General features: G+C 37.2%; 1 protein-coding gene across 1 annotated transcript in view; it reads left to right on the forward strand.

Moving 5' to 3' along the window:
- The window catches only part of LOC120514797 (cadherin-22-like), a 1212176-nt gene that overhangs the window by 858553 nt on the left and 332748 nt on the right, over positions 1-20875 (forward strand). The window contains exons 6-8 of the mRNA XM_039735358.1: positions 176-343; positions 1029-1216; positions 11852-12105. Of these exons, the coding sequence (XP_039591292.1) occupies positions 176-343; positions 1029-1216; positions 11852-12105 (610 nt within the window). The remainder of the gene's footprint in view (positions 1-175; positions 344-1028; positions 1217-11851; positions 12106-20875) is intronic.

Consider the following 20875-nt stretch of genomic DNA (forward strand, 5'->3'; position numbering starts at 1 on the left):
GATCTGTTGTCACTTGGAGATCTATCTACAGTATCTATCTATCTATCTATCTATCTATCTATCTATCTATCTATCTATCTATCATATAGTGCCCTTCATATCTATCTCTCTATCTATCTCTTAATATATGACACTTGATCAGTCAAGCTTAGTCTATTTCTTATTTTTTCCTCAGGTGTTATTCGCACAGCAGTAGCAGATCTGGACCGTGAGACACAAGATCGATATGAACTTGTCATCAAAGCAACAGACATGGCAGGACAGATGGGGGGATTGTCTGGATCTACCACTGTTACGATAGTCATTACAGATGTGAACGACAACCCACCAAGATTCCCACAAAGTAAGAAATCGGAATATTTCTGATTTGATAATTAAGGAACAAAAAATTGCAGAAACATAAAGTGGAAGTGTATAAGAAATCAGATTTGATATCATTTTAAGTTTTTTATCAGTCCTTATTGAAATGTAATTATAAGTTTTTTTTTGTAATATTCCACTTTGAAAATTAATATTTATTTAAATGCTTTAATTATTGGATAACCTTTTAAAGAGAAGGTTGCTTTATGAGGCAGTGGAAGGACTCTAGTGACAATGAGTTTTGCTCTTTATGTTTTGGTGGCATTTTTTTGATTAGTACCACCATGTGGAACAAAGAACACGATAAGCACAAACGTAGTCAAGGCTGAAAGTGTCTATTTCTCCATCTTTCAAGATAATCTACATGAATAGACCCTCATTGTTTGCTTTTTTATTTTCCCTTCTCTTTCACATAGTACCTCTTTTATCAAGCTTTAATTACATTTTACTCTTATGAATGCTGTGAAAATTCATCATTTACACTTTCCTCTTATTTAAAAAATACACTTACAGCTCACATTGTATTTTACTGCCTTTAGACTTGTAAATATATTAGCAATGTTGAGATAATACCTCAGTGTTCTGAGGAGACATGTCTATGAGGTGTCTAATCCCTGACTCCAAACACGGGTGCTATTATAGTTTTACTGTCATTCATCTTCATTCAGAAATGTACCAGTTCTCTGTATCGGAGGCAGCACCTGTTGGGACACCAGTTGGCAGAGTAATGGCAGAAGATGCTGATATGGGAGAGAATACAGATATGAGCTACCTGATTAAAGATGAAGAGGGAGCAGAACTGTTCAGAGTTACAACAGATGGGGATACTCAAGAGGCCATCATCACTGTGAAGAAGGTAAAGCAAATCCCCAAAAATACAACAATAAGGCCTTGAAATTAAACAGAATTCTAATACTCTGAAACATCTGTGATTTAAATGCCGGCTCTTAGTATGTTTTTTATGGTGTAAACCTAGTAAAGCTAAGACTATCATATCTTTGATTGCCGGTACAACAAATAGTTATAAGCTGGATAAATCATAGTATCAACTGTGGTCATTGCTGCTCTTGTGAAGAGAATGGAGATAAATGCCATCAGTTCAGAGAGGCAAATTCGTTGTACCACGTGAACATTATTGAGGGAAGAAAACTGAATAATACAAAATGTGCTAATTTTACAAGTAGCCAACATTTATACAGGGTGTTACAGACTTAAATCAAATGTATGTTTTATTATATTACAGTAATAATCATAGCATCTCACTATTCAAAACGCGGAGCCCTTGGTCTCAAACTTGCAACCTTTTTGGTTATAAGGCAGCAGCTCTTTTCTCTGTACCATCCAGGAATACATGTCTACTTTCTGTTGATTGACATTTGAGCTTGGGCTTTTAATTCATTGACAACAATATCTGAATTGAATGATTTTTTTTTTCTTTGGTTATATTCTTGAACAAAAGTGCATGTGTTTATTTGTCATTTGGACTAAAGTCTTCACCCATTATACATTTCACATCATTATTAATATAACACGGAAAAAGTTTCTGCTTTAGGTATGTGTTCAGCATTTCTTGCATTTCTCACATTTCCTGTAATCCTACATTTACACAGATCTTTGTAGACACGGAACACACATGAAATGTATGTATTCCAAATAACGATATACTGTATTATTTACCCTATACAACTCCATGCACCTCACACCCAAATAAACACTTGAGCTCTGAGAATTTTGTGATGGACTCAACTTCGTTGGGGGGATTGGGATGGGATATCAGACTGCTTGCTGCTTGTGCTAAACAACATATTTATAAAACAAAAGACGCTGATGGAGAGGTGTGAAGGAATTTAATGTGGCCCATGAGTACAAGTTTTTTTCGTAGACTTCAGGGATTCTATCCTCAAAGAAGACAAGACACAGTTAAAGTGTTTTCTGATGCATCACAGATACCACAGCTAGATACTCTCATTGCAAAGGAATTGAAGCCAAACTCTGTCACTCTCAAAATTACTAGACGCTATAAATTCACTTCAAAGTGGGATAATCGCAGGTCCTGATGGCTACCCTGCCCAATTCTTATAAGAAATTCAATCAAATTAGCTCCCCTTTTATTACCAACATTTATAGAAGCCAGAGAATATAAAATCCACTTCAAACTTTTCCCCAAGCATTAATTACCATCTTTCCTAAGAAAAATAAGGATTTTTTACAATGTGCATCATACAAACCAGTCTCACTTCTGAATAATGATGTTAACGGTACTCTCCAAAGTTCTAGCTAGAAGGATTGACCAAACTGCATTTATTATAATTATTGTGCTTTCAAACTTTGATGCCTGTTTAATGTAATATACTCACCCATAAAGTCTTAACACCCCGGAGATCTTATAATCTTTGGATGCAGAAAAAAGCATTCAATATGGTTGAATGGGACTATCTATTCACTACATTGCAGAAATTTGGGTTTGGTCCAAACATATGTACACGGATCAAACTACTATATACCAATCCAGAAGCTTCAGTTTGTATTAACAACATTACTTCAGACTACTTCAAACTAGAACAGGGGTCCTCAATCACGGTCCTGGAGAGCCGCAGTGGCTGCAGGTTTTTGCTCCAACCCAGTTGCTTAATAAAAAGCACTTATTGCTAAAGTAACACTTCTGCTTCACTTTAGTGATTTTGAGCCCTTATTGCTTAATTTTGTCTTAAACAGCTATTTTAATTGCTCCTTATTATCAATAACATGCAAATGACAAGAGAGAGCAGCATTTCTCCCTTTAGCTTATTTACATTTACACCTGTGTGTATTTATCTGCACTATTGGGTTTAATTAAATACTTGAAGAGAAAATGAAGAGAAAAAAGTGAAGGACTGAGAATTACTCGTCCATTTTAGCATTCAAATCATTTGCATGATAGAAAGGGAAAGAAAATCTAGGATATGAGAATGACCTGACATAGCAGAGTTAATTTAATTTCATAGCTTGTTAGTGCTTTATTGGCAAGAATTGCTTTCTAATTAAGCAACCAGGTCAGAACAAAAACCTGCAGCCACTGCGGCTCTCCAGGACTGGGATTGAGGACCCCTGAACTAGAACATGGTACCAGACAAGGATGCCCCCTCTCACTACTGCTATTTGCAATTGCAATTGAACCATTGGCTGTTCACTTTCAAAATGCATCTGAGATATAAGGGATTATCAGAGAAGGACCTGAGCAGAAAACATCACAATATGCTGATGACATGGTACTGTATATATCAGACCAACAAAATTCTGTGCCTGCAGTCCAAACAGCACTAGCAGAATTTCAAAAGATATCTGGACTCTAAATTAATTTGAATAGAAGTTTGTTTTTTCCTGTGATCTCTCTAGCACACAACATTAGACTGGACATCTTCCCTTTATCATTGCAAATCATTTTAAATACCCAGGGGTAATCATCGCAAGAAAATATAAAGTTCTTTTTAAACCAAATCTTGCTGTCAGCATGGAAAAACTTTAACAAGACGTGCATAGATGGTCTACCCTCTATCTCATTTTAGCATGGAGAATTAACACTGTCAAGAGGTATCCTAAGCTTTTTTTTCTATGTCAAAGATTCAATAATAACCTCATTAATTTGGAATTCAAAACATCCAAACATCCAAATGGTGATCCTACAATCTCCTAATGCAGAAGGTGGCTTGATTCTACCCATCTTCCAATTTTATGACTGGGCAGCAAATATACAAGCTATAAAAACCTGCACATTGAAACAAATAGATAAATATACACAAGCGTGGTCCACTATAGAAATAAAATCCTGCAATACTTCTTTATATTCCTTACTTTGGATCCCAGTAAATACAACTTATTGCCAATATACTAAAAACCAATTTGTCCTTCATTCACTTAGAATATGGAACCAACTTAGGAAGCATTTCAAGATAGAGAAGCTTTTATCTGTGGCACCTCTATACAATAACCACATTTTTCCACCCCCTCAAACTTACACAGTTTTTTAATGTTTGAAAAACACATGGGAATAAGTAATTTAGAAATTTGTATATAAATAATGTCTTTGCCTCCTACGAACAACTACATTCCAAATTTAGCTTTCCAACAACACAGTTTTTTTGTTTTCTCCAAATTAGAAACTTTGCTAAATGAAATCTGTCCAATTTTCCTCACCTCTCGCCTATTTCCATTCCAGAAGAGATATTGATTAGTCTTGAAGACTCAGGCAGCATTTCTATAATAAATGGAAACATTTTAAAGTCCCTTCCTTCCAAAGATCCCAGAATGCAGTGGGAAAAGGATCTCTTACTCAGCATTTCAGAAAAGGAGTGGAAGGCAGCCATGCAAAGAATTCTCTCGAGCTCAAATACAATTATTCAACTTAAAATCTTTTATCAGGAACATCTATCTCATTTAGAATTTTCCAAAATGTTTTCTTGTTAAGTTTGAGTTGATTGTTTGGAATGTTACTTGCTTTTAATAAAATCAATACAAAAATTAAAAATCTACAGCACAATATAATGAGCAGAAATTAAAGGTGTCTGAATATTTTGTGAAATACTGTACCTGTTCTCTCTGCTTGAATGGTTTTCTCCAGATACAGTTAAACAAATATAAATGGACCATGGTAACAACAGTTACAGCTGACAGCATCATCTGTGGCTTCCCTGTCCCTTAGCTTACTAACCTCACAACTGCCAGAACTGACTCGCCTATATTATGCCATAAAATTTAATTCTTGAAAGACTCACTGGATATTTGCTGTGTTCATATGCTATGGGAATTTTCTCAGTTACCACTCATGAAGTCTCACTTACCAAATTACTTTGTACGTATCAAATACTGTAGCACCAGGCAGAATGATAAGTAAATAAGTACGATCTGTACTAATGGATTTAGTCATAGCGATTTGTAAAAACTGAAAGACAATAGAGAAATACGACTGGCTGTTTGGTTTTATGTTGTCATAATCTTGGCCAGCAGTTGTTTGCAAACACTTTTTTAAGATGCTGTATCTGTGAAACTGCTATGCTAACGATTGTACCACCATGCCTAAAGGGATGGATAGGATACAATGATATTTATTGAAACCAGGAAAGAATTAATGGATGGTTTTTGCCTACATTCACTGTAATTCACAGCCAAATAGAGGCATTTTGCAAAATACAAAATTGCTTAGAAAAAGTGAAAGTGAAATCTCATCAGTAGCTGAAAAAAATTGCAAAATGAATTGCATTTTCAAAAATCCACTCCTGTAGCGAGGACCATGATGGCAACATGCTGAGCTAGACAGACTAAGCTACCCTCAATTGAGCAACATGGTCCAAGTACCACTGTAAATATTTGCGTCATAAATTTGTCATAAATATTTCATCAGTAGATTAAAAGTAAAAATTATGAACACTTGGTGTACATTGTAAGGTGACATTCATTTGTTGACAATAATGATTTAATCTTCAGCCTGAGAACTTTTGAGAGCTGGTGGGATTCATTTTCATCCATTATACTGTACTTTAGGGTATATTATGTCTGAAGATAGTTTAAATGTATTAAAATCTTGCGATAGTGATTTTTACCATTTCAAGCACAATTTCACAGATGTTGACTATTGATTGTTATACTGTAACTAAAGGTACAAAACATAAAGTTAATTTGTTATGCACTACATTTAGCTAAAAAAAATGGTCTCTACTTTATTCTGAAAAACTCCTATCATTCATTCATTCATTCATTCATTCATTTTCCATGTAGGGATGGTGCCTTTATTGGAAACATCATCAAGAGAAAGGTGTAAACCCTGCTCTGTTTGCCATGGAGCACACTTACTAAACCCAGGCTAAGCTAGAGTCACAAGCCAGACTAACCGGCATGTGTTTGGAATGTGGAGGGTAACATCTGAGGAAAAGCACAGTGACACAGTGAGAACATGGGAGCAAACACTACACACATGGGGCCTCATGGTTAACGCTGTGCGTAGAATTTACATTAAAACATGGCATACAGACTAAACTGGAAATGTGTGTATGCACAAAAAAATCCAGATGCACAAAATAGTGTGTACGCCAAATTCCATACACTTCCTCTTTATAAATCCTAACGAAAGTTATTTAACGCATGTGCACAGGCCTACAGCCCACCCTGACTCATCCCAGAGTTTTGCAAATTTGAATATGCAAATCAATATAAATAGCCTATTCCATTCAGTGCTTTGTTAAAATATAATGGCAAAAGCACGTGGGGAAAAAGAAGAATTTCAGCGAATGCAAAGTGGAGACAGGAAAAAACATACTATTTGTTGGCTTAAGCAGTGGTACAAGCAACAAAATGAAGTTTATTGAGTGATACAGAGTGGCAGAGACACTGGAAAGTGCATGTTCAGAAAGTCGCATAGTGCCCAAAATAAAAAATTGGTCAGATATTAAAGTTGATGTGAAAAGGTGAGTTGCAGACCGCCATCTGTTTATTCTGTTTCAGACAATGTTACAAACGCTTACCCCCATGCCAAGAACATGAATCCATGTGGTGATGGTGCTGTTGTGCTGAGCACATCTTTTGGGGCAGGCTTTGCAGACACCTCTGCCTCAGAAACCGCTGGGCAGCCATCTGTTTGTGTGCTGATGGACGCTGTTCTAGAGACACAATATACAATAATGGATGCTGTAAGAGATGTGACCAATGAAATAAGAAATATAAGGGCTTTACTTTACAGTGTGACACTGACCACAAATTAAATTAATTGATTAAAAAAATAAATGTTACATCTGATTACCTGTTTTTACATTCTGCTGATTACATTCAAATGAAGTTGTAGCGCTTTTTGATTTGGCTGATCATTTGGTGGGTCAGGGTCAGCTTCATCATACCGTATCTTTTCAGGTATGGGCAAGCCACAATTGTGTGCTATCTTATGCAGCATGTTACATGCTTACACAATGCAACACACTTTTTGTGGTCTATAGAGCAGCTCATTAATAGAATGGAAATGCTTTCTATTTACATAAGCAAATTCATTCTTTGAAGGCACCTTTATAGTGTAGTACCGAAGCCGAGTGCCACAACAGATCAATTCTTTGCTCTTTACTTGGCTCTTTGAGCTGACTCACTATCTTTAAAAGGACTGTTTGCCTTTTGCCACACTACTAAAAAAGCACATTTGATAGTACAGAGTTGCTGTTTTTATAGGCACTTCTGCTATAGATGATAATGCCAGCTCATTCTTTTGGTGATTCATCCCTGGCTGATGTAACTTGTCCAGCACCGTTGCCATATGTGTGCAGCTGACCACTCCGATTACATACCTGATTGGTTAGCAAGTTCACATTGAAAAGCTCCTGTGGCTAAAAATCCGAGGGTGGACAGAACTTGTAAAGGCAGCGCCAGTTCAGCACACAGCTCCAAGAGGATAGCTCTTGGAAGCTGAAATCAACTTAGAAGCCAGTTTTCATCATCTATAAAAGCACACTCTCTTCTAAGTCTTCCATTTCTTCTAACAACGCTAAAGCAACTATGGTATTTGGAATAGTTTTGCCATTCCATGCAGCATTATATTGTTACAGAATGATTACAATCAAGTGATTTAAATTTGTAAATTTGATATGCAATTAATTTTGGTGTATCTGATAAATCCCACAACATGGATGCGAATATGAAAAAGGAGAGAAATCACACAGAAACAGTGGCACTGTAATGACGCTGGGTGCCACCAGTTTGCAAAACCGAGCAGAAACGTGTGTATGCAAGGTGTGAGGCTGCTGTGAAAATGTGCTTGGCTTTACATCAAGTTTAGTTTTTTATACACCATGCACAATTTATAAATGAGGTCCGTGGTGACCAGAGGCAACAGCACTGAACTTTTTGATATTGCCTTACTGTGAAAGATCAGCCTCAACACAGATAGACATAGGACACACAGAAGTCCAAAACACACACACTTGTGTATTTTCTCTTCTCCTGCACAGCACAGTGCACAGTGCTCTGTCCTTTTTTCTTTCTTTATTCTTCTGCTTTTCTTCTGCCTCCTCCACTCCTCTCAAGCTCCCAACTCTAGCTCCCCAAATGGAGTGAGGTGGCCTCCTTTATACTGCACCTGGAAGTGCTCCAGGAGCTCCTTGATCAATTTCCGGCAGAAGTGCTGCATGGGAATCCAGCATCTCTTCCGGCAGCACTTCCGGGTGAGGTGGAAGTGCTGCATGCCAAGGCTCGGGAGCTGTTCAGGCCCCACCTGTCAGTGGCCCCAGTGCAACCCAGGAGGGCTGCCATCTTGTGTCATGCTGTTGACATGTCCTCTCCTCAAAAGGGCATCCCAGACACAGACCATTTATTAAAACATAAAAAAAGCACCAACTGGCTACCATTAATGTAAAAGAATGTCAGGTTTAATTCTAAAGTTGAATGTGTGTTCTCAGTAACATTACCTTATTTCATTTTCTTCTTCTTGTTTTCACAGCGAGGGTATTTTGTAATAGCATATATTCTGCATGAGTGTCAATACATATTATTTTCTGTATTATATTTTTAATTAATTTAGACCCTTTTGCAGCTACCTGTTTTCACTTTAACATTAAATAGTATTTTTCAGTTTATCAATGTCAATAAACCCAAATTATATCCACTTTGATTTAATGTTGCATAACAATAAAATGTTAAAGCTTTTTATCTTTTTATAGGCACTGTAGTAGATAGATAGATAGATAGATAGATAGATAGATAGATAGATAGATAGATAGATAGATAGATAGATAGATAGATAACTACATAAAATGTGCATTAGTAATGAAATGTTATGTAATAAGACCTTAACAAAGGCTTCTTTTGGTCTTAATAACACTTAAAAAGTATCAGTAAAGTGGTTACTCATCTCTATGCAGTATGTCATGTTAAGAGCTTGTGGTATGCTGGTAAAATGCCTTGTGAACGCAAGAGCATCATTTAGCATTAATTAAGGAATCACAAGGCTTATACTGAAGTACATATAATATTGAGAGCCATATTATCGCCCACATAAGTTATCATAGTTTGCCATATTGCAAAGAGGTAAATAATTACTTTATTGATGCTTCATATTTTTAAGACCAAAAGAAGCCTTTGTTAATGTCTTGTTACATAACAGTACTGCATGTGGTTAATGAATGTATTATGGGTAGTAAAGTTTTACTGAAAGATTTATATAGTGCTGTTCATATATTAGATAGATATGAAAGGTATCATATAGTATGATAGACAGAAATTGCATACCTTTCCAAACAAAAGGCACTTTTGCACTTTATGATAGATAGATAGATAGATAGATAGATAGATAGATAGATAGATAGATAGATAGATAGATAGATAGATAGAATTTGCTGTTGACTGTACTTTCTGTAGGCCCATAGCTATTCTGTAAAAGAAAGTTCTTCCATTTCTTTAAACGTAATGCTTTCCAAAGTTAGCTGACTTCTCCTTTAAAAGAACACGATTTAAAATAAAAAAAATGCTTTTCAATGAAAATGCAAATTATTTTATCAGAAAAATCAAGCAAGGGCCTTAAATCAAGTGCCTGCCTCTTAATAGAATTGGTAATGTATTGTGTGCACCTGAGAAAAGCAGTAATTGTTGTATCTTGTCTGATCGAAGGCTCCAAACCCTTAGACTGTGACTAAGTGGTTATGGATTTGTAAGCAGTAGTGACAATCTGTATTCTGTAAGGTTGCCAGATTCTGAAATTATAAAAATCTGGACTTTTGCTGCACTAGACAGCTGTATAATATTTAAAAATTATCAAGAGAACAACAAGGTTCAATGCCAGTGACGATAGCTAGTAGCAGCACCAGTTACATTTGCCAAAGCCACCTTCTGTGATAGAATTATACAATGAATTCCACTTTTGTTTATTTAAATCTTCTTTAAATTTCAGTTTCTCTGTGTTATGTAAGTTAAAGCCCTACTACACTGTTTTATTCAAGTGTATACTCTTCTGTTCATCTCAAAACATGGCAGTCTATAGCTTCATTAGAGTTTTGTAAAGATGGGCAGTCAATGAAGAATTATAGAGTATCTTGATTCCCTTGAACCCACTGTTGATCTCAGACTAAACAAGAATCTATATATATAAAATTCTTTTCATGTTTGAAATGGAACTTACGTATGACCACGCGAAATGAAAATTACTTATGACCACAGAACATATTATAATACAGGAACTAATCACTTCATTTGTGGATGCCATTTTTATATCATCTTTATGAATTGTTATTATTTGTGTGAGAGTTATTTTACTGATATTGAAAAGAAGTAAACACAAACACGTCGATCTATCCCATAGAAGTGCACCCCGCGTCGCCCTCTCCCAGCTCTCCTCTCTGGACTCCAGCGCTGAGCTGTTTGCCGCCAGGCACGTTCTGACAGAGAAGTTTTATTTATTTGTCCACGTGACTGTCGCGGAAACTGCCACATTATAACTTTTTTTTAATTGGCAGTACTTGATAGTAGAAGAGATGAGGAAAACAGCTTTACATCTTTCTACTTTTTAACTGCGCCGAGTAAACAATGTGAAGACGACACCGCCTTCAGCGGCGAGGGGTCGTGAGAACAAATTGGACACTCAGAGGCACAGAATGTCAGGCTGCTCTGCCGGGTCAAGAGCTTAACAGTTTTGGGCAGGGTCCTCTCTTCTCGCACTGTTTGTGACACCTCAAGTGCCCCATCGGTTCCTGGGAGAGTGGAAATCATTGCGAATGAGTGTGATCGGTGCCATTGAAGCAAAACTCTCTTTGTAAATTGTGCTTCACGACTACTTACTGTCCCTTAAGGTGAGTTCAGGTCACTAAAACCCCGCAACATTCAAGGTTGTTTTCGTGATAAATTCTTTTAAGAAGATGGAGGGTTTACATCTAAAAAGATGTACCAACCTCTTCATGTTAAGTTTTGGACTTGGGAATTGTTTGGACCTTCTGCCCGTTAAGTATGGAAGGGCAGTATCCACATTTCTCAAAATCATTTTTCTCTTAAATCACAGGCACGTAGTGCAAGGTTGTCAGGCATAAATTTGCAGGATCGCATAGAAAATGTAATTTCTATACCACAGCGGTTGTGTAGCACCTTTCACAAGGGATCTGCTACCGAGAGATGATCCAGATACATTTAAGCTGCTGTTAGTGCTACTCACCTGTTGTGTTATAGTGCCTTTAAGATGTGCTTTACCCGAAAACACTCCAGTACTGCTCAATGTATCTTTACTTCTTACATGTTAATGTTTTACTGTTTAATAATTTATATACTACATTTTATTTTTTTCCCTTGCACTCAGTGAGTGAAGCCACTGGGTAATCAGCTAGTATTAATATAAACTATTGTAATATTTTGTAATAAATAAATGTGTTCCCCTCTAAACCACATTCTGTATGCTAAAGTATCAAGTGAAGTGTGTCAGTGATGCTGTATCTGTTGTTGGTCTCAGTTCTCGGTACTTTTCCAGCTGATCACTAATGGTGATACTCTTTTGGATTTATTTCAGCAATTGGATTTTGAAAATAAGCGGACACACAATGTGGTGGTTGAAGCTGTGAACAAGCATGTGGATCCCCGCTTTGTTGACCTTGGATCATTCCGTGACCAGACTATTGTGCGGGTCAGTGTCATTGATACAGATGAGCCACCATTATTTCGTCCACCTTCTTCTATTATGGAGGTTCAAGAAGATGCACGTGTTGGCGCCCTGGTGGGAGTGGTTAGTGCTCTGGATCCTGACCTGGAGAATGCTGCAGTCAGGTACAGTGGAAGTGTGGGGCGTGTTGAGCTGTTATTAAGTTACTTCTCAAAATGCAACGCATAATGTACAATAAATGACATACACCAAGACATATGTCATATACGTGAAGTAGGCCATAGTACACACAAATAGATTACAAACATGAACAGAGACTGGGAAAAGCAAACAGGCTGCACGTTGGAGGTAAGGAGGTACATTTCAATTTTGCCCTATTTGTAATAATTATATTGGGAAGACTCGTTCTGTTCAAGCGCTCTTGCCAAAAGGCAGCAGGAGACATTAACTAACTGCTAGATATCATCACAATGCCTCGGTATTATCCTTTTTATTAGCTGCTATTTGATGTTACAACATATTCTTATTGTCTACACTTAGTTTTAATTTCTATTTTTTAAATATTAAATAGGTTCTATACATTTATTTTATGTTGTATTCCATATAATTTTTGCGTGCAAACTTCAGTAAAATTTCAATTTCCAGTGTATCGATAAAGTATACCTATCTGCTTACAAGTAACAGTACACTAAATATGAATAATTCAACTGAACATTTTTGAAGAAAATATTAAGACACACAAGCACAATGACCTAACTGTTTACAGAATGAAAATCAGACACATAACAATATACGCTACTAGGCAATGTTTGTGTACTGACTGTGAAGAGCAGCAGCAGTTTAAAGTAAAATGGAATCTGAAAATGCATCATATGTTTAATGTTTTAACTAGCCAATAGTAGCCACTTCATAATGGGAAATGCAGGAATTAAATAAACAAAGGCCAAAATGTGAGAAAAAGTCAAAGATCAAAAAAGTAACAAAAGAATCAGAAACTAGAATATTTCATGTAGCCAAAGGCAAAACACAAGTCAAATTCAAAGAACAGAAAAGAATTTGTACCCAGACAGAACCTGTAGCAAAAGAACAATTTGAGGGTCTTAGTTAGCCTTGACTTATCCACAAATTTCGACAATCATGAAATGTATGATGTTCAGCTTTATATGGACACGGTAGTGACATCACGTGTCGTAAACCCAGTCATCCTGCCTAGCAAAAGCAAATTAGCCAATGGCAGCATTTATATTAAAAATAGAATGTTAGCTTGGCAAAATGTATTTCAAAAATGATGTCTTCAAAAACGTTCAAAATCAGGAAACCACCTTGAACATTAACCCTTTTAGGCACCTTCAAAAAATAAGCAACACTATGATCCCAGAGCTTCTCCTATTCCTGTTAACATTTTCTGTACTCATCTTTTGTTAGTGTCTACAGCCTCCAGTGATTTCTTCCAGCATAGAAAATCTTCTTCCATTCAGTCTCAGTTTTAATTTCAGAAAACAAAGAGAAGTGACAGAAAGTGAGATCTGCTGAATACAAATAGTGAGAAGCAACAATCACATTGTTTTTGATCAAAAATTCTTTGAATGATACCATGGTGTGTGCAGATGTACAAAATACAGTTCTTTATGTGCAACTACTCCAGACATTTTTATTCCAGATGCTGTCCCATAGATGCTTCAGCAATTCAATGAAATGTCACAGATTAACATTCTGTTCATGGGGAAAAGACTTTTTATGGGCAAGTCCGATAATATCAAAAATCACAATTATCACTGTCCTTTGAAAGTCCATTTGGCTTAGAGAGAGAAAAAAACCACTGACATCACCTGCAAGATTGTAGAATAAACACCACAAGTCTGCACTCGATCATCTCAGTACGATGCCACTCAGTGAGCTGATTAACCATACTGCAGGCATAGTATGATACCTAGTGGAATATTCAAAAACTATACCCTAGTCCTGTGCTGTTGACCGGTTCTAGGTATTTTTAAGTGCTACCTCATTTCTATTAATTTTAGAGGTCAAGGAAAATCTCAAAAATTTTAAATAAGCTACTGATTATGTACAATTGCTGGTCGGAATAGCCTGTTCTCATTTAAATTGTTCTAATGTACACATATTGTGATGTGTCTGTGAGCTGCTTGAAGGATTCTGGGAAAAGGGATTGACTTAATAGGGTTTTTTTTTTATGGAGCCATATGCAAGAGATATGTCAGAAAGGAGGAAGAACTGAGGCAGACAGAAATCAGACAGGTCATAGGCGCTTTCAAAGATTGTTGCAGTGATGTTTGCTACGGCCCAAACAATAGAAATTGGTGGGATCTGCTTTAAAGAAAAATATGTGCCACTGTACACTGTCAATTTTTATGGTGGCTTGTCCTAATCTGTAATTACATTTTTTCATTGGGCACACACACGCACTGAGCAAGTGCACCCATGAAATCAGGTGAACAACAGCGTGGCCCCTCGGTGTCACCACTTCAGCAGACTAGAGTTCCCCTAGACATGCATGCAAATTCAATCCAAAAAGTCATCAAACAATATTCAGAATGACAGCTATACACTTAAATGTAAAGTCTTTATAAGTCTGTATTTTTATGGTTTTTGCTTCTAATTTAAGGCTTCATATTTTTTAACTAATTGTCTTTTTGGCTGTTTCTTTTGCCATATTTTAAAAGTGAACTCTTTTCAGACACATGAATGTTATTTTCTTCAGAGTTGTTACTTACAGTAGGCGATGAAAAAAATCAAACATAAAAATAAATGTGCACATCCACTTTCTGTCCCCTATTATACGTATCACTTCAGCCTAATCAATGATACCTTGGAATGGTTTCTTTCTTTTCAAAATTGTTTGTTTTCTAAAGGTCACCCCATTGCCCCTTAAGCCATCCTTTCACTTGGTTTTTACCCTGAGCATCTCCCACCTGAATTTAGTACATGTTTGCTGTGCAACAGCCACATTATGGAAAGGCTGGGAATATAAAAAGGAGAGTCTAGGATGATGGCTTTACTTGCGTATTTGCAGTCTTGTCCTTCTAACAGCCATCTTGAAACACTCCACTTGATTTGTAAGTTTGTTTTGAGTTTAGTGGATTTTTATAACTTTTGCCTTTTTTCTGGATTTTGCTTACCAATTATTGGTATTATTTTTAGCTTTGCACATTTGGCTGTGTTTTACTGAGAGGTGCTCATAGCAGCTTGGCACTAGCCTACTCTGACCTGCGGTGGAGCTTGTGCCAACTGGGCACACTGTCCATTGTTGTGCAAAGGAGATATGAACATTCAAAAAGGGGAGTGAGGCCTCCAAAATGCTCCACAAGAAGGCCAAACATTCAAAAACCTGCTCAGAAATAGCCTTGCCCCAGCCTACCAGGCCCCAACTGCTATAAGCACGCTTTGGCCCACATAGGCTTAAAATGGGAACTTGATTTTAAAGTTCAAAACAGTACTTAAAAGTTCATAAAATTACAAAAATGTCTTACAAAGAAGAGGATAACCATACTTTACTGGCTTGTTGAAACAACTCAAAACAAAGTATCTTAATAAATAATGTATTGTTTAAATCAAAAAGGAAAACACATAGCAAAAGGGAACAAGCCCCAAAACACAATTCAGATAGCTGAATTAAAAACAGAGGCAAAAATCCATAAAACAAAAGAATAGTCACAGTAATCCCGTTCAAATTAAAAGAAGAGGAAGGACCCATCAGCAGTGATGTCAGGGTGGCCCTGCCTCCTAGGGTTTCACCCACAAAACAGAAGGATTGATGAAGTATTTAAAGACACAGCACATTATTATAAAATAATAAATAGTCATAACAGAAATTACATATGAAGACATATAAAGCAATAATTCAAAACCAGCACAGACATAGAAATCTACATAAGCCATGGAATAAACCCAGGCTGAAAACAGAACAAAAATTTTCCTGCCCCCCCCCCACATACTCTCATGTGTATTACCTGATGATAAATTAAGTCTTTAGACAATAATACCATTTTTATAAATGTAAGGAAACTATTCAGTTCATCATTCTTGTTTCATTAGCTAATATCCCAAAACCTAATCCAGGTATTTTTAAAGCTTCGTCAAGGTGACTCAATAGTTTGTTTGACCCTTTATGCCAAGAGGTGCTTCCTGGCTTCCATTTTAAATACAATTTCCCTAATTTCCAGCAGTGTCCTGAGGTACATGATTCAGTATTTACCTTATAGAATTCTGATGGATCAGCTTTATCAATTCCTCTAAGAGAATTGTAAGACTATTGGCGTACATACTGTGTGTTCAGTTACCACTTATGTCTCACTGAAAATCACAGAACTCAAGCTATGAGCTGCCATGGGAAGACTCCCTGCTGCTCTGTCAGTCATGGCTGTGCCTTGTGTGGTGATACTTTACGTCACTAAAGCAGCATTTCTCCCACTGCATTCATGAAGGAGCTCCTTATGTGTACTTCAGTACAGCTGCGCACCATCCTTGCATAAGCCAGTAAGCACATTCTTTTTTGTTAATGCGGTTTCTTATTTCAGAACATATCCGCGTATGTTAAAAATATATCCACAATATTGAAATATTTAAGTCAAGTCCTTGTCTTGATTGAACTTTATTATAATTTGAAATCTTAGATTTAAGTGTCACAGACAGCATTTCAATTAGAATAAATATATTAATATTAAGCCAGCATTCATTAAGCAATCCTCTTAACTTATCCATATTTAATATTCATGTCGATTAATAAATGCTTCCTGACTACTTAAGAAGTGAGGATAAAATATAAGATTTTTTCACTTACAAGCAAATTATATTCAGCAGTAGTAATAGTACTTGAACTTAATGAATTGTGTTATGCTATCCTGGAAAACACCTTTCTTGTTGTGTTTTTAAAACAAAATTAGCCATGAACATAAAATTGTGCAAAAAATTTGCATTGATTGGATTGTGATACTTTTATACATACATGTATACTGTATGATTTATCACTAGGGAATACCATATGTGTACTTATACAAACAAATTCACCAGTAAAAATATGACACCTGCATCTCTATAACATCCTTATGATGGAGTGATTCTGTGTACTCTATCACCCTGACTCAGTAAAGGCGTGTGTGCACATAAGCAGTCATACATCCTGGACGAATCCCACATATACACTTACCTCCATATTAACTGGAATGTAACACTATTAGGGAATATGACTGTATTATGGAGAAGTAATCAAGAAAGTTAAAATGTATGATAACCTTCTTTCTTTCATTTTAATTGTGTTTGTTATAAGTATTTTCTGGATGGTAAGTGCAGCCTTGAACTCTGACTTTTTACAATTTTTATTTTGCTTTATTTGATCGTCTGATCTCTGTTACAGTAGTTAACTGCACAAAACAAGAAAAGTCTAGCAGACAGCCGGCATTATTAGCTAAAATGAGCAGTTTGTTCACTATGGGTAACATGGGCAGAGGCAATTCTCAATACAATTGAGTAAAGGTCAGTGTGGAGGACTATTTAGGAAGAAGTGTTTTCGGGACAAGGTTACAAAATTGATCATAATTGAAGAGTTCAGATCAAAATACAAGCTCATTATAATTCCTAGGTTACAAAAATCTAACAGCTAATCTCAGTTACTCAGAAATTCACAGAACAACAGAGTTTAATGGAGGAAGTCAGGATATTGAGCGGAGGTGGGCAGCATTTGGGAGCTACACTTAAAAAGAGTCTGGACTGAGATTTAATATTACACAAAAGTGGCATCATCAGACACCATTCATCAGCAGATCTGTGTGATCGAGAAGGAGAATAGAACTTCACAAGTGTCTCCTTATGTTTACCTATTGACTACGCTGTTGGCAAGAATCAAGGATTTTAACTAAATTTGTGCTTATACAGTAAGCAAAGTAGTGATCTGAAAAGAGGAGTGCCCTGCGCCCACCTCTGCAGAGTGCACACCAGACGTGCTGCTGCAGTTTGATCCATCTGTAGCAAGATGGTGACACCTACTGGTACTCCTGCTACCAGAGAACTGCAGAGGTCCAGATATGACGAGACCAAAGCCTGATCCTGGACTCTGTCTGAACTTGTGGATGTTGCATAGAGCGAGTCTGCAAGACAACCAGACCCTTGCATAATGGTCAGTGAAGAACAGGTGTTAGCAATTATGAGCTGAGCTGAACAGGGATGGGGTGCTGAATCGATGGATAAGGTGAGATAACAAGTAGGTCTGTCTTAGCCAGGTTAAGCTGGAGATAGTTTTTCTTTATCCAGCATTCAATATCAGTGAGAGATGTAAATATTTTAGCTGATACCTTGAAGTGCCCTGGTTTAAACAACAGGTTCAGGTGCATATCATTCGCATAGTACAGATAGGATAAACTACAGGACTGATGATATAGCCTAATGAGGTGGTGTATAAAGAGACGAGGAGTGGGCAAGCATGTGATGCTTAGTTTGTTTGCAGCTGGCACAACAACCTTGAACCCAGGTCACAGATGGTCATAAAATGAGATGGATGAGGACTCAAACAAGTATAGGCTGGTTCAAGTAAGGTGTTGAAAATGAAGTGCAGCCCAGTCTTTAATAAATAAATAAATAATCCAATAAAATCTAGTTCTTTTCTGGAAGTTAAAATAAATTAATTAATAATGTCCATAAACAGGTTAACATTAAGGGTTGAAACACAGTCAAGAACAGTCCATAAAATAATCACCAGCCTCAGGACAGCCTTCCATTTCTACATCTCCTCTGCTCACCCTTAGGGTCTGCTCAGCAGCAGGAGAAGCTCTCCAGCAAGCGTGGTCAAACTTCACTGGCTTGTGTCCCCACTGCTATCCATCAGCGTCCATGGGGACCCTATGAGTCCCATTTCCTTCTCCCATTACCATCCTTCAGTATCCATGGCACCTCTCGGAGCTTAGAGATAGATGGAGGGGCTGGGCTTATCCACACTGTGTTTAAACCCTCGATGTTAATGTATTTAAGGATATCATTTATTTTAAATTTTTGTCTCCACAAGAGTGAAAAGCACAGAGCATTTGCACCAACCTATGAATTTTTGAGCTCTCATTGCATTAGTCCATCTCAGTTTATTACTATCAATAACCTGAATTTAAGGTTGTTATGCCATCTGTGTCCAACCCTGGCATCACAAATGGTTGCAGTGGTGGGATGGCATGGCAGTGAGAAGCAAAGACAAAGCTGAACAGTAGGAAGATTTGATGCCTGACTAAGAACCCACATACCCAAGTGGGATGGTCTGTGAATAATGAACTTTTAACTATTTATATATTTTCTCTGTATTAAACTTTGTTTTAAACTTCCTAATCTTTTAATGTCCAATGTTTTAAAGGGGGGCTTTGTCATGCCACAGACCCTAGCCACCATTTGCTTGATTTGGTCAGTCTGTACATACCTTCCATGGAGCTGGCAGCGTGTGGGGGGGAAGTGTGTAGTGAAGCACTTTGGGGTCCAAGACTTTGTGTGTTTTGAGTTTAAAAGCAATGTGCTCAGGTGTCTATATGGAAATTGGCTGATCACTTTTTCACATAAAGTAGATGGGATGAGTTCAGCTGGTTCTGTGTGGGTCGTCATTAAGGCACCTGCACCTACAGGGTATAAAAGGAGCCTGAGAAAGAGGATCAAAGAGGGGAAAGACAAGGAGAGAAAGATGGAGGTAAAATCAAAGAAGGGCCAGAGAGTGAAAGGAGATGTGAGGATCGTGGCAGAGCAGGGGCCTCATGTATGAATGGTGCGTATGCACAGAAATGTTGCGTAAGAACTTTTCCATGTTCAAATCGTGATGTATAAAACCTACACTTGGCGTAAAGCCACACACTTTTCCATGGTACCTCATACCTTGTCATACACAAGTTCTCTGCTCGGTTTTGCAGACTGGTGGCACCCAGCGTCCAAGCAGTGCTACTGTTCCTGTGTGGTCACTCTTTATTTTCCTTACTCGGCTTTATAAATACACTGAAACTTACCGCATATTGTTTATTAGTGTAATCCATCTGATTGTAATTAACTTGTAACAATATAATGATCCAGGGAATAGCCATAGTATTCCAAATACCATAACTGCTTTAGCATTGTTACTCTCACTGCACCTTCTTCTGCTTTTTCTTCTTTCAGCTGCTCCCTTTAAGGGTTGCCACATCATCTTTTTCCATATTACTCTCACTGCACCACTCGGAGTATTTATATCACTGTATCTGAGTGGGGAATCACAGCAGCAGCTGAATTATCGGTATACAGCATCAAGCCCACGCTGCCTCAGCCACGGCAAAACATTTCAAAGCCTTTCCTGTACGGACCACACGTTCAGAAACAGTTTCATCCCAAGAACTATAAACGCACTTAATCAATTGTTCCTTGTAGAACTGTTTGTACTTATAAGTACGATTACCCCACTGTAAACTTGCACTACATAATATTACACAACCTGCACCACTTTATAAAGCACATACTTACATATGATGACGGTATCATTTGTAAGATGAAATATATAAGCAAAATATGTTGATTATATTATACAGATAAAACTTTAACTTCATTTAAATAATCTGTATTGTTAATAATTAAACATGTGAGGACACGGTGCCGCAGCGCTTGCATGTTCACATATTGTTCCTGCCTCGCGCTGTATATTTGCTGAGATTGGCGCGACACTGGAAGGACAGATGGATAGAATAATTAAACACATACTATGAAGATATTTCAATGTTCCTTAAAAGTTTTGAAGAATCGTCGTTGTAAGCTTACAGATGGCTTAACGTCTATTACAGAGCTGATTGTGTGGCAATTGGGTATTTGGGGAAAGAAAAGTAAGGACGAAGGTTAGTACGTTTGAAAGAGACAGTACTGCTATAATAAATTATTTCATCGAAAGTCGCGCAGGGCGCAGCAGCATCTTGTATGAGACATGAACAATCACTGCGC

Source organism: Polypterus senegalus, chromosome 14 (genome assembly GCF_016835505.1).
Source record: "Polypterus senegalus isolate Bchr_013 chromosome 14, ASM1683550v1, whole genome shotgun sequence".
In the NCBI taxonomy this organism is placed as follows: Eukaryota; Metazoa; Chordata; class Cladistia; order Polypteriformes; family Polypteridae; genus Polypterus; species Polypterus senegalus.